The sequence below is a fragment of the Crocodylus porosus genome, unplaced genomic scaffold (genome assembly GCF_001723895.1).
Source record: "Crocodylus porosus isolate Cpor-Errol unplaced genomic scaffold, CroPor_comp1, whole genome shotgun sequence".
Lineage (NCBI taxonomy): Eukaryota > Metazoa > Chordata > Crocodylia > Crocodylidae > Crocodylus > Crocodylus porosus.
In genome coordinates, this window is record NW_017728911.1 from 29,026,584 (window position 1) to 29,038,709 (window position 12,126).

Consider the following 12,126-nt stretch of genomic DNA (forward strand, 5'->3'; position numbering starts at 1 on the left):
GCTCTAAAGATACATAATGATTCTCGCCAGAGCCAAGGACGTGACATGGAAGTTGGCTCTGCAAAAGGGAAAATAAAGCCCGAGTTGGAGCCAGGTTTGTTTAATAGCATTGTTTCTCTTCAGTGCTTTTGGCAATGCAGGTCCCCCAGGTGACCTCAGGTGAAGTGCACAAGCCTGAGAATCACACTTATGAATAAAAAGAGTCCCCCACCGTGCAGTATATACTGCTGCCAGCACATGGCGTGAGGGTGCTTTGGTGATCCGGGGTCACAGGTTGCAGCCCAGGCAGTTCAGTCCAGCTGCTCTCCATTCATCTCATAATACTTGTGACATTAGCAAGCAGCAGGATATAACAGTTTGAGCACAGGTTTGGGGCTCAGGAGAGCCTGCTTCTGCCATGCCTGTCTCAGTCTCTTCCCCTTCTCTTGTGCCTCAGTTTCCTCATCTTTGGAAACTACAGAGGTTTGAGTATCGCTCTGGGAGCCTGGATCTCAGTCCTGTCCAACTGGGGAAGTTTGGAACTAGCATTTAATGGCCAAGATCTCTCTGTGTTGTTACCCATTTCAGCACTCACTTGGGTTTCTCCAAGCCTTGCCCATTATCCCTCTTAATGGAGCCTTCCCCACCTTTGCAGTCATCTAATGATGTGGGACAGGGGTGGGAGAGAGTGCGAGCGCTGGGAGAAGGCAGATTTCTGTGAAACTAAAATGAGGGTTATAATCCTAATGTCATTGTTATGGGAGCAGTAAATTTGAAGGGTTGTGGGTTTACAGTGTAGAGTGCTAGGAAGTATTAACTCTGCACCAGCTGAGAGCTTCTCCCCCCTTGAAATATAGGGGCCTCCAAGAGGTCCTTTTGTATGGATATAGGTTGGACATATACTGACCGATTGGGATCCAGAGAGATTTGGCAATTAGTTATGACTGCCCTTTTAACAACAGGTACAAGTGCATAATGTACACAGCTGAAATAAGCTCCTTAGCAGTCCCTGGATTCATGGCCATTAGCTAAGCCAAGGATCTCTCATTACATCCTTAGGACAACAGATGACATTGGATTTAATTCTCTGAGCAATTTCCCCCCAGTGCATCTTGAGGAAGCCAGTGACTTGGCTCAAGTCTTGGTTCGTTAGAGTTGAGATGGACTATTGGCTTCTTCTCTGTCCTTCCAGGGCCAAATCCTTAGCTGGTGCGAATCTGCGTAGGTCTACTGAAGCCAATAAAGCTGCCTCTGTTTATGTGAACTGAAGAGCTGGGCCACAAAAGCCCTCCAACTTTCTGAAGTTTAGTTCAAAGGGAAGTTAAATGTACACAATCTATCACACTGCCTGTATCTCAGCTGGGCCTGCAAGGTTCAGGATATTGCAAACCTAAAGAGCTCTGCGATGAGTAATGATTTCAAGATTGCCGGAAGACTGAGGGTTAGTGCTACTCAAAGGGTGAAAATAAATGAGTATTAGCACAAAATAGTTTTTGCAACAACCAACTTTGATATATATCATGCTCTGTTGATAACATTTCCTTGGAGTCCTTCATAACAAGGGAGAGCAAATCATAAAAACCTGGAAATGCAGGAAAGAGCTAAAATTGTGGCCAAGATTTACAAGGAACAAACAAAGGAAGGAGTCTTCCCAGTTGTAATCAAGAGTGTGTTCTTGGGAGTTCAAGGCTGCGCACTGAGAACATGTCAGCCAAAATATATCTGGACTGAACATGGGAGAGCTGGGGGGGGAGGTATTACAATGAGCTCTTTATCCTCATGCCTTGCACGTCTTCATGGTTCTGCGCTTAGTAATGAAAGAGGTTTTGGAGACGTGGAAGAATCTGCTGTTTGTAAAATTAGGCTGTGATAAGAATTCAAGACTGGGCCAAACTACAGAGGTTTGAGTTTCGCTCTGGGAGCCTGGATCTCAGTCCTATCCAACTGGGGAAGTTTGGAACTAGCATTTAATGGCCGGAGACCTCTCTGTGTTGTTACCCATTTCAGCACTCACTTGGGTTTCTCCAAGCCTTTCCCATTATCCCTCCTAATGGAGCCTTCCCCACCTTTGCAGTCATCTAATGATGTGGGACAGGGGTGGGAGAGAGTGCGAGTGCTGGGGGAAGGCAGATTGCTGTGAAACTAAAATGATTTGTTTTAAATACCATGGCTGTGCAGCAGTTGACATGAGGTGACTTCCATGGTGGTTTCCATTGCATGGTTTCCTTCTACGGCAGTTCATAGGACTAGTGACAGAGGCAGGGTGTTTCCTTGACCCTGCTGCAGGGGCACAGGATAAAATCCCAGATGAGGCACCACAGTCTCTGTCCCAAGAATTGGGTCTTTCTCTGCCACAGCTTCACCCCACAGCCCAGACACATTCCTGCCTGTGTTTGCTGTCTGCAATACCATGGAGTTAAACTACTCGTGCTCGTGAGTGTCTGTAGTCAAATGAGCAAAGCTTCCCAAGTGGCTTCTGAAAAAGAGATCTCTGTGAGCAACGCCACAACGTAGGATGCTTTGCCCTCCACAGATATGAATGCCAGAGCCTTGCAGCCATGTTGCATTCAACACCTGCTGTTCAAAATGTCTGTCAGTTAGTTATTCTCATACAGATGGCGATTCCTGTCTGAAAGGACAGAACAGAGAGAGGCTTGTGCTACTCAGGGACTTTGGTTGTACAAAGCTCTAGCGGATAGAAGGTAATTCCTTCTGCTTTCAAGCTGCGGCTGCTTACATGTCTCTATCCATCTGTTTGACTGAAGCGTATTAGAGATGGAGAGATACTGCCCAGGAACAGGCTTCCTTCATTCAGCTTTCCCCGGAGGGAAGGAGTCTTACACCAGTTATTTTCCAAATGTTTCATATATTCCTACTTGGTTCTGGGCCACTGGGCCCTTCACTGTTATTTGAATCTGCAAGGGCTAACTTTTCATCCACAGACTATGGTTTTGAACCGGCAGTGGGTGATGTACTCATACCATCTCACAGTGTGGTTTTACAGGATTGAGCTCTTTTCTGCGGTTAGCAAAGTAGATGCACAGAGTCTAGCTTGAGGTTCCCAGAAGCAGCAGTAAAGTCGTACTAAGATAGGGTATTTCTGTGCATTTCAGTACTAAAACTGGCTATGCCATGTGTGCCATCTTGTCCAGACCTAGTAAGAATAAAAAGCTAGTGCTTCACTCTGCCCTCAGTCTTTCCTGTCTTTTTATCTTGGTTCTTCAGTCCTTTGGTGTTTGAGCATATTTGAGGCATTTTGCTACATTACTGTGCAAGTCATTTTTGGGACGAAAGGAAACCGTTGTACCTGGGCATTTGTTTCGTATTTTCCAGTCTATTCCATTAATCAATTAACTTTGGTGGATGAGAGTGTAAACTCTCTAGGTATCTGTATACTGAGATAGCCTGCAGTAGAGAAGACTTCTGCTTCTTCTGCACTGATTCTTTCCGGTGCCTTTTTCTCGGGTCTCTGATAACACAGATTGCCTATGCTTTTCTCCCCACCCTCAGGTTGGAGGACACACCATGCTGCCCATCCGCTGGATGCCTCCTGAGAGCATCATGTACCGGAAGTTTACAACAGAGAGCGACGTCTGGAGCTTTGGGGTGATCCTCTGGGAGATCTTCACGTATGGGAAGCAGCCTTGGTTCCAGCTCTCGAACACAGAGGTACCAGAAGAACCAGGGTTTCTTGATCTGCAGAGAGGGGAAGGGGACATGGTCACACAGGGTATCCGTAACGGGACATTTGATTTCCCCTGGGAACTGGAGGTGTTCAGAGGTACCTGGGAAAGTTGTATCACTTCCCTTGCCCTTGTCTGAAGCCGAGGCATCCTGCTACTTTCTATAATCTCACTGGGAACTCCTGCCCCTCCGTTGACTAGTCTGGCATGGCCAGTAATGCCACCGCAACAGCCTCACCGAGGAAGGAAATGCAAAGCCATGACTTTTCTGCAAAATGCAGCCCCTCAGAGGCTCTACTTGGAGGTGGGGGGAAAGAAACATTGGGTTTTCCTTCCCTCCACCTTTGCCCCTTCCTGCAGTGTCTGAGTTAACCACTGACAAGTAAGGCAGTGCAGGCTCATCCGTCCTTCCTTGACATGGAGTACATCAATCTTAAGTAGCAGTCCATCGTAAGTGAGTTGCTTCCCACAGATTTTGTATTGCATCCACCTGTTTGTGGAGGGTAAGCAGAAGTTCAGATTGCAAAGCAGCATCTCTAGTGCTGTTCACAGGAGGCAGAGGACAGGTTGAGCCTCAGCCTTGTAAGGAAAGTTGGACCAAACTATTCAAAATGGAGAAACGGTTTCTCAGCAAACAGGCTCTTCTCTTATCCATTCATGCCCACTGCCCTTTGAATCCAATGGAAACTGAGTGAGAAGCACCTGAGGGTAAGAGCCAGCCTCACAAATCCAGTATTCGAGTTCTCCAGGAGAACTGTCCAGTGCACTTGCTCCCTTTCCAGGCAGGGCTTCCAGAACAAACAGCACGCTGGGCTTGATGGTCACCTCTTAGATGTTCACAGTAATAAATGCTTGTTACCAATATGGTGCATCAGATGGGTATCATTATCTCCATTTTACAGATAGTGGCACTGAGCCACAGAGACCTGGGGTGACTTGGCCAAAGGTACCCGGCGAGTCAGTGACACAACTGGGAATAGATCCCAGGTTTCTTGCCTGTGATTAATCTTCACTACTACACTCCATTTGGCTATGTGGACTTACAAGTGTTTTCAGAACTGGGAATAGCACTGGTTGCTGTTGGTCAGGACAGAGGTCTATTTGCAGGGCTGAATGGATGCCAAAGGGTGGGAATGGCAAAGGACACTGCAGTTCAGAACTGTGTCAGTGAAATATTCAGGGGAGGCAAATGTAGCAGAGCTGTGAATGCTACAGCTCAGGTTTGAGGTGCATCAGCAGAAATGTGTCAGAAGGTTTATGCCTGGAATAGCAGGGGGTGTTATAGATGAGGAGCAAGATACATTGACAGAACCATGTGTGGGAAAGTTGCACATTTTTATCCTACTGTGTATCTAATGGTTTTTGGAAATTTCACCTTTTGTAACAAGAAATGCGCATTTTCTGCTTTCCAGGCACAGATCCCTTAATTAAGTGAGTTGCAGAGATGGAAAATCCTAGGTGTTTCTTTACATCTCTAATACTTGTCCATTCATGTGCTCAATGGGGCATGACTGTACTTCCCAAAGTAGTGCACACGGACATTTTAGAGATGTGGGAAACCGAGATAGACAGCGACAGAAGCCATTTGTCAGGATAGTTAATGAGCTGCCATCACATTCCCTAGAAGGGTGAATACACACAAACACAAATGAGTGCACACACCTTATACACGAGGCATGTCAGGCTGGAGTCTGACAGCACAACTGCCTCTGAACAATTTGCCTCAGTTTCCCGAGTCAGTGAAGGGAGGATGATAATGGTAATCTAGCTACCTGCCACTGAAGATTAGGGAATGTCGTACAGTACTTTGGACTAGGAATGATATTGCAGCCAGGCTGGATTTTTTGAAGCTGTAACTTGCCTCCCAGCTCTACCCTGGCCCTGCCCACTCTCCTTCAGTCCCCATTTCTACAGCTGATTTCCCTACAAGAGTGAAATCAAAGTTCAACTCTAGACAACAGTGAATGGTCATCTTTCCATTGAGAGGGAGCTATATTTGCTGTTGGGCTGCTGGTCAGGAGCAGATTGTGGACATGCCAGTTCAGAGACCAAGAGTGACTCCACCAGCATCAGTTTAGATCTTGGATAAGCACTTTTAAAGCTAGTCTATAGTGCAGTCACAGCAGTGATTGGACTGTGGATAGCCCTAATAAGGTTTGACATGTCTAGAATTCATTCCTTACTCCTGGAACATGCAGAGCGGAAATGAGCCTAAACTTGTCAGGCTGTTGGGTTTGCAAAGGTGAGAAGAGCTGTTTCAGAAGTTCTTCTCCACGCTGAAAAATATGCTGGCTGAGGGGGAGGGTGGGATGCAGATCAAATCCAGTGAACGGCAACCTGAACACCCCAATATTCCCTTGACTTCAATTTTTTTCTAAGGATAAAGGATTCACCATGAATCGTTGGCATAGGAGGCATTTGTTAAAAGCCTCAGTTCATAGAAAAGTAGGGTTGGAAGAGACCTCATGAAGTCTTCTAGTCTAACCCTCTGTTCAAAGCAGGTTCATCCCTGACTAAACCATGCCAGCCAAGTGTCTGCCCAACCTGCTCTTGAAATTTCTAGGGATGGAGAAAGTCCATAATTTCTCCAGGTATCCTGTCCCAATGACCATCTTCATAGCCAGAAAGTTCTTCCCAACCTAAATTCCTTCTGCTGCAGTTTGAGGCCATTGTTCATAGTCCTGTCCCCTACAGCCACATATAAAAGTCTATCTCCATCCCCTTTATAATTCCCTTTTGGGTATTTGAAGACTTGTCAAATCTCTTCTCTCCATCTCAGTTCATCGAGACTGAAAATGAACCCTGCCATAATGGGGTTTATGACTATGGAAGCCTGTCTGCAGTCTGCATTTTCATCCCCCTCTCCTCAGCAGCTCCTCCTAATCTCTCCTGTCACTATTTATATGCAAACATCAGAGTGATAACTATCTGTTTAGATATGTGGCAGACCCCGTTGCTATTCATAAATGATAAACTTCAGGCCCCTCTCTGCTTTGTTTCCCTAAACACACTCTTTGGGATCTGGACTTAGCCACAGCACATTATCAGGTCACTCAGACCCTGTGGTGCCAGTATTCATCAGCTCCAGACAGGGGGCCATTTGGTAATAGCAACTCTCCAACAAATTACTCCCTTCCACCCCTCCTTCCCCCATTTGCATCCTTGCTTCTTGAGAGAAGGATGCAAACAGGCAAGTGCTTGGGGGATTATTCTTCCCCAGAGCCAATCTAAAGAAACAATTTCATGCTGCTCAAGTGTTCAGATTTCTCCTATTAGCTGCAGTGACCTGGCCTAGAACTCAAGGTGTGAACATCGTTGGGGTTTTTTCTACTGTTGTGACTTAGATCCAAGAGAAAACATAATTCTTCCCTCAGCTTGTAAGTGTTATAAAAGGGGCAAATTTGCCAGTAGATATACAGGCGTGAATAGCTAAATATAAGAACAGGCAGAATGGGTCAGATCAATCATCCACCTAGACAACTAGCTTGTCTCCAACAGTGGCAGTAGTAGATGCTTTAGAGCAGGGGCGGGCAATTATTTCGGGTGGAGGGCTGCTTACTGAGTTTTGGCTAGCCATTCAGGGCCACATGACAGGCAGCCAGGGGCAGATAAATATTAATTTTCTAAAATTTTTAGGCACCCCATGGGTTGGATAGAAAGGCCTGGTGGGCCGCATCTGGCCCACGGGCTGCATTTTGCCCACCCCTGCTTTAGAAGGAGAGCAGATAGGAAGGCCAAAGCAGGATTACAAGTCAGGCTGGCAACAAAAATTCAGGACAACAAGAAGTCTTTCTTTAGGTATAGAGGGAGCAAAAGAAAGGTGCAGCATAGGACCCCTCCAGGACAAACCAGGGCAATTGGTGACAGAGAGGGGACAAAGCCGAGCTCTTCAATGAGTTTTTTGCATCTGTATTCCTAGACACAGACCAAGACAAATCTCCCAGTTGGATCGTAGACAGACACAGGAGGGACACCAGTCCACCAACTGTTAGCTCAGACTTAGTGAAGGGACACTTGGAGGGCCTGGATGTGTTCAAATCAGTGGACCCGGATGAACTTCATCCAAGGGTGCTGAAGGAATTGCACAGTGTCACAGCAGAGCCGCTAGCATGGCTTTTTGAATACTTGTGGTGCTCTGGTCAGGTCCCAGAGAACTGGAAAAGGGCCAATGTGGTCCCTATTTTCAAGAAGGGGAGGAGGGAGGAACTGGCAGATTATAGGCCAGTTAGTCTCACCTCTATCCTTGGGAAAACTCTGGAAAAAATCATTAAGGATCACATTTGTGGGAACCCAGCAGGGAAAATAATGCTGAAAGGAAATCAGCACAGATTCACTGTGGGTAGATCTTGCCTGACTAACTTTGTTTCTTTTTATGACCAGGTCACAAAATGCCTAGATGCAGGATTCGAGGTAGATGTCATCTACCTAGACTTTAAGAAAACCTGCAATATGGTATCTCATTCTGTTCTCATAAATAAACTGACAGGCTGTGATGTAGATTATTACACAGTCAGATGGGTGGCAAACTGGCTTAGGGGTCTCACCCAGAGAGTGGTGGTGGACGGGTCGATATCAACCTGGAAAGATGTGGGCAGTGGAGTCCCACAAGGCTCGGTCCTTGGACCAGTGCTATTCAATATCTTTATCAGTGACTTGGATGAGAGCATGGAGAGCACTCTGTCCAAGTTCGCAGATGATACCAAATTATGGGGCAAAAGTTAACACAGCAGAGGGTAGGGAATGGATCCAGGTGGATCTGGATAGGTTGGAAAACGGGCAGAACGAAATAGGATGCAATTTAACAAAGACAAGTGCAAAGTGCTGCACCTGGACAAAAAGAACCACTTACAGGCTGGGGGGTGACCTTCTCAGCAGCACAGAAGCAGAAAGGGATCTGGGAGTCATAGCTGAACATGAGTTGTCAGTGTGAGGAAGTGATCAGCACGGCTAACTGCACTTTATCATGCATTCACAGATGCATGATGAACAGGTCCAGGGAGGTGATGCTTCCCCTCTATTCGGCACTGATCAGACTGCAGTTGCTGTATTATGTCCAGTTTTGGGCGCTGCACTTCGAGAGGAATATGGAGAATCTCGAGAGGGTTCAGAGGAGGCCAATCATATGGTTAAGGGCCTGCAGGCCAAGCCCTACAAGGAGAGACTGAGGGACTTAGATGTCTTCAGCCTCTGTGAGAGAAGTCTGAGAGGTGATCTTGTGGCTGCCTATCAATTCATCAGGGGAGGGCAGCAGGGAATAGGAGATGCTCTCTTTACTAGGGCACCCCTGGAGTAACTAGGAACAATGGCCACAAATTGACAGAGAGTAGATTTAGGTTGGACATTAGAAGGAAGTTCTTCACAGTAAGGGTTGCTAGAATCTGGAATGGGCGTCCAAGGGAGGTGGTGCTCTCCCCTATATTGGGGGTCTTCAAGAGGAGGCTGGACAAGCACCTGGCTGGGGTCGTCTGACTCCAGTGCTCTTTCCTGCCCAAGCCAGGGGGTCATACTTGATGACCTACTGAGGTCCCTTTCAACCCTAACATGAATGAATCTATGAACAGGGTATTTGTTGAGTCATCCACCCCTGTCATACCCTTCGTGGTATCCACCTTCAGTAGTTTAGTGATGTCAGAGGATAGCTATTAATGGACAAACCTTCATGAATTGGTCTAAACCCTAATTGAACCTGGCTATCCTATCTGCCTTTCCAACCTCCTGTGTCAAGGTGTTCCACAAATTAATTGTGTCCTATGTAGAAAAAAACAAAAAACAAAACGGACTACTCTTGTTAGTTTTAAACCCGAGCCCTACTAATTTCAGTGGGTGTCCCATCATTCATATGTTCTGGTTCTTGGTGAAAACAGCTCCCTATTCTAGCATCTTGTTTGGGTTTTTTTTCTCTCTTCATGGGGAACAGCTTTTTCAGGAAAGAAAAGGATCACTTAGGATATGAAAGTTATTAGGCTTTTTTTTGAAAAACAACAGGAAGCATTGGCTTAATTGCTTGTAATTTCAGCCACTCCTTTGTGTACATTTCAGTTGGTTTCATTTTGAAAGAAGGGGATTCAGCCTCCTCTTCTGTGGGTGAAGTGAGGTGTCATGTTGAGATGATCTCTGCCTGCAGCTAATGACACAAAGAAAGGCTAGTTTCACTGAGGCTGTAAGACTGCAGGAGCAAACAGGAGGCTGGGCCTAAGCATAATGTGGCTATGCGTTGTCTGTTTGGTGTCTGCACACCTCAAATCCAAAGCATCTACTGGAGCTTTGCTGCTCCCGTTGAATTGGCCTTGAGTCCAGGGCCTTGCAGGCTTATCAAAAGGACATTCTTGCGTCCTCGCTGCGTGAGATTCACCCTCCCTGCCCTCTGTTTCAGGTCATCGAGTGCATCACCCAAGGGCGAGTCTTGGAGAGGCCTCGAGTTTGTCCCAAGGAGGTTTACGACATCATGTTGGGGTGCTGGCAGCGAGAACCTCAGCAACGGCTCAACATCAAGGAAATCTACAAGATCCTTCATGCTCTGGGCAAGGCCACACCAATCTACCTGGACATCCTGGGCTAGCAGTGGCCACCTGGCAAAAGTTCCTGCTCCCTCCTTCCTCCACTGGTCCCACCTCCCCTTCCCTGCCCCCAAGCAAACATCTTCATATAAACTCAAGTGCCTGCTACACATACAACACTGAAAAAAAACCAACCTGTAAGGCAGTTTGGCTTATATATATATTTATAGATATTATATATATATCTATACGCACACACACACACACACACACACACACATACACCTTCACACCAATACAAAAAGAAGCTGCTGTTACAGAAATGATAAGATTTACAAAACAAAAAAGAAACTACAAAAAAACCCCTTAAAAGTACTTAAGAGATATATATATATATTAATTTATAAATTATATAGATATAGATATATATAGATATATAGCTATATATCCATATATATCTATATATCTATATGTAAATTAATTAAGAAGTAAAAAATGAGAAGGAATCATTACCCCAAACTGTGGAGCAGTGAAACACGATCCTCCTGTGTGTCTTTGGCCCAGGCTGTGAGGCAGAGCTCAAGACTGACTCTATAGTCCCAGGGAGGAAGCCCTGGGATGTGGCCCTGCCATCGTTGTATGATATGCACTGACTGAGCGAGTCCATCCCACAATACGGTGGGACTCCAAGCCAGGGCATTGCCCCTGAAGGAACTTGCTTTTACCAATCTCCCCCACCCCGGCCCACTTTCTTCCCAGCTTTTTTCCTCCCTTCAACATTTCAGGACAATTTTTTCTAATATGCTGATTCTTAAATGTATAGACTCAAGGCTTTCAAAACATACAAGTCTAAGGATCACGGCACCTACGGGTAACACACAACCAAGAAACAGCCACCATCCCACGGAGAACCGCCAACAGGAACCGGACCTTCCTATTGCCCAACGCCAACCTTGTGTCAGACTCTGGGATCAGTGTCGAGGACTGGAGCAGCTGCTTGAGAGAGAGCATGGAGCAGTGGGACAGGAAACACTCCCAGTGGCATTGTAGTATCCCTCCAACCACATCTCAGCATGCAGGATGGTAATCCCAGTCTGTGCATGGCTCCGTAGGGAGTGGCGTTGAAAGTGAAAACAAAAAAACCCATCCTCCTCACTCCTGCTATTTTGTCAGAGGACTTGATAGAGGGTTGGGGGGTCCGCAGCTGTCACACAAAGGGCCATATTCATGCCTGCTGCAAAGCCTGGGAGCAAGGGATGGATTCCCTTGGCCTGTGCGATAAGGCGGCAGCTTGCAATGTGGCTGGGAGAACTGTACCGCAGGGTGTGCCCCTGGGGTTGGCATCTCATGCTGCCTCCCCTCCCTTTCCCCCACCCTCGCCATCCATTCCCCTCTTGCTCAGTCCTATACCTGAGCTCCATGCCAAAGGGAGTGGGTAGGGTCTGTGAGATGGCTGGGAACCTATTGACACCTGCCTGCAGCCCGGTTGACATTCCTCTCACGTCTCCAGGCCCTGAAAGGATTGATGCATCTGCCTTGGAGCTGTTGTGAAATGCAGAGGCTGAAGAATAGCTCCACAGGCAGCCTCAGAAAGGGGGGAAGGGCAGGTGCCTTCAGGAGCAGACAGCTCCGGGAATGGCCGCAGCCACCAGCCTTGCATGTCAATGAGGACAAAGGCCTAACAGAGCAGAGGGGGAGTGGGAGCCTTAGGAGGAGGCCAGAGAGAGAAGCGCCCCCTCCCACACCTCCTTAGATTAAAGGGATAGCGGCCTCCCGGCACAAGCAGAGGCTGGGTCCTGATCACCAGGAGCCTGGGAAACAAACAGTCCTGGCTTCTTTCTCCTCTGGCTAATCGAGGCTGAGGGGAGAAAGCTCCCTTGGCAGCTGGAGCCAGGAAGAGGACACAGGGACCAGGGCTGTTGTCAAGTCAATTTAAGAAAGGCAACAACTGCAGGCACCGGACGAGC

General features: G+C 47.0%; 1 protein-coding gene across 2 annotated transcripts in view; it reads left to right on the top strand.

Moving 5' to 3' along the window:
- NTRK3 (neurotrophic receptor tyrosine kinase 3) overlaps positions 1-10,554 on the top strand; it is a 291,538-nt gene extending 280,984 nt beyond the window's left edge. For both annotated transcript variants that reach the window (XM_019533747.1, XM_019533748.1), the window contains 2 exons: positions 3,490-3,648; positions 10,036-10,554. In XM_019533747.1, the coding sequence (XP_019389292.1) occupies positions 3,490-3,648; positions 10,036-10,221 (345 nt within the window). In that variant the 3' untranslated portion in view covers positions 10,222-10,554. The remainder of the gene's footprint in view (positions 1-3,489; positions 3,649-10,035) is intronic.
- The last annotated feature ends 1,572 nt before the right edge of the window (positions 10,555-12,126 follow it).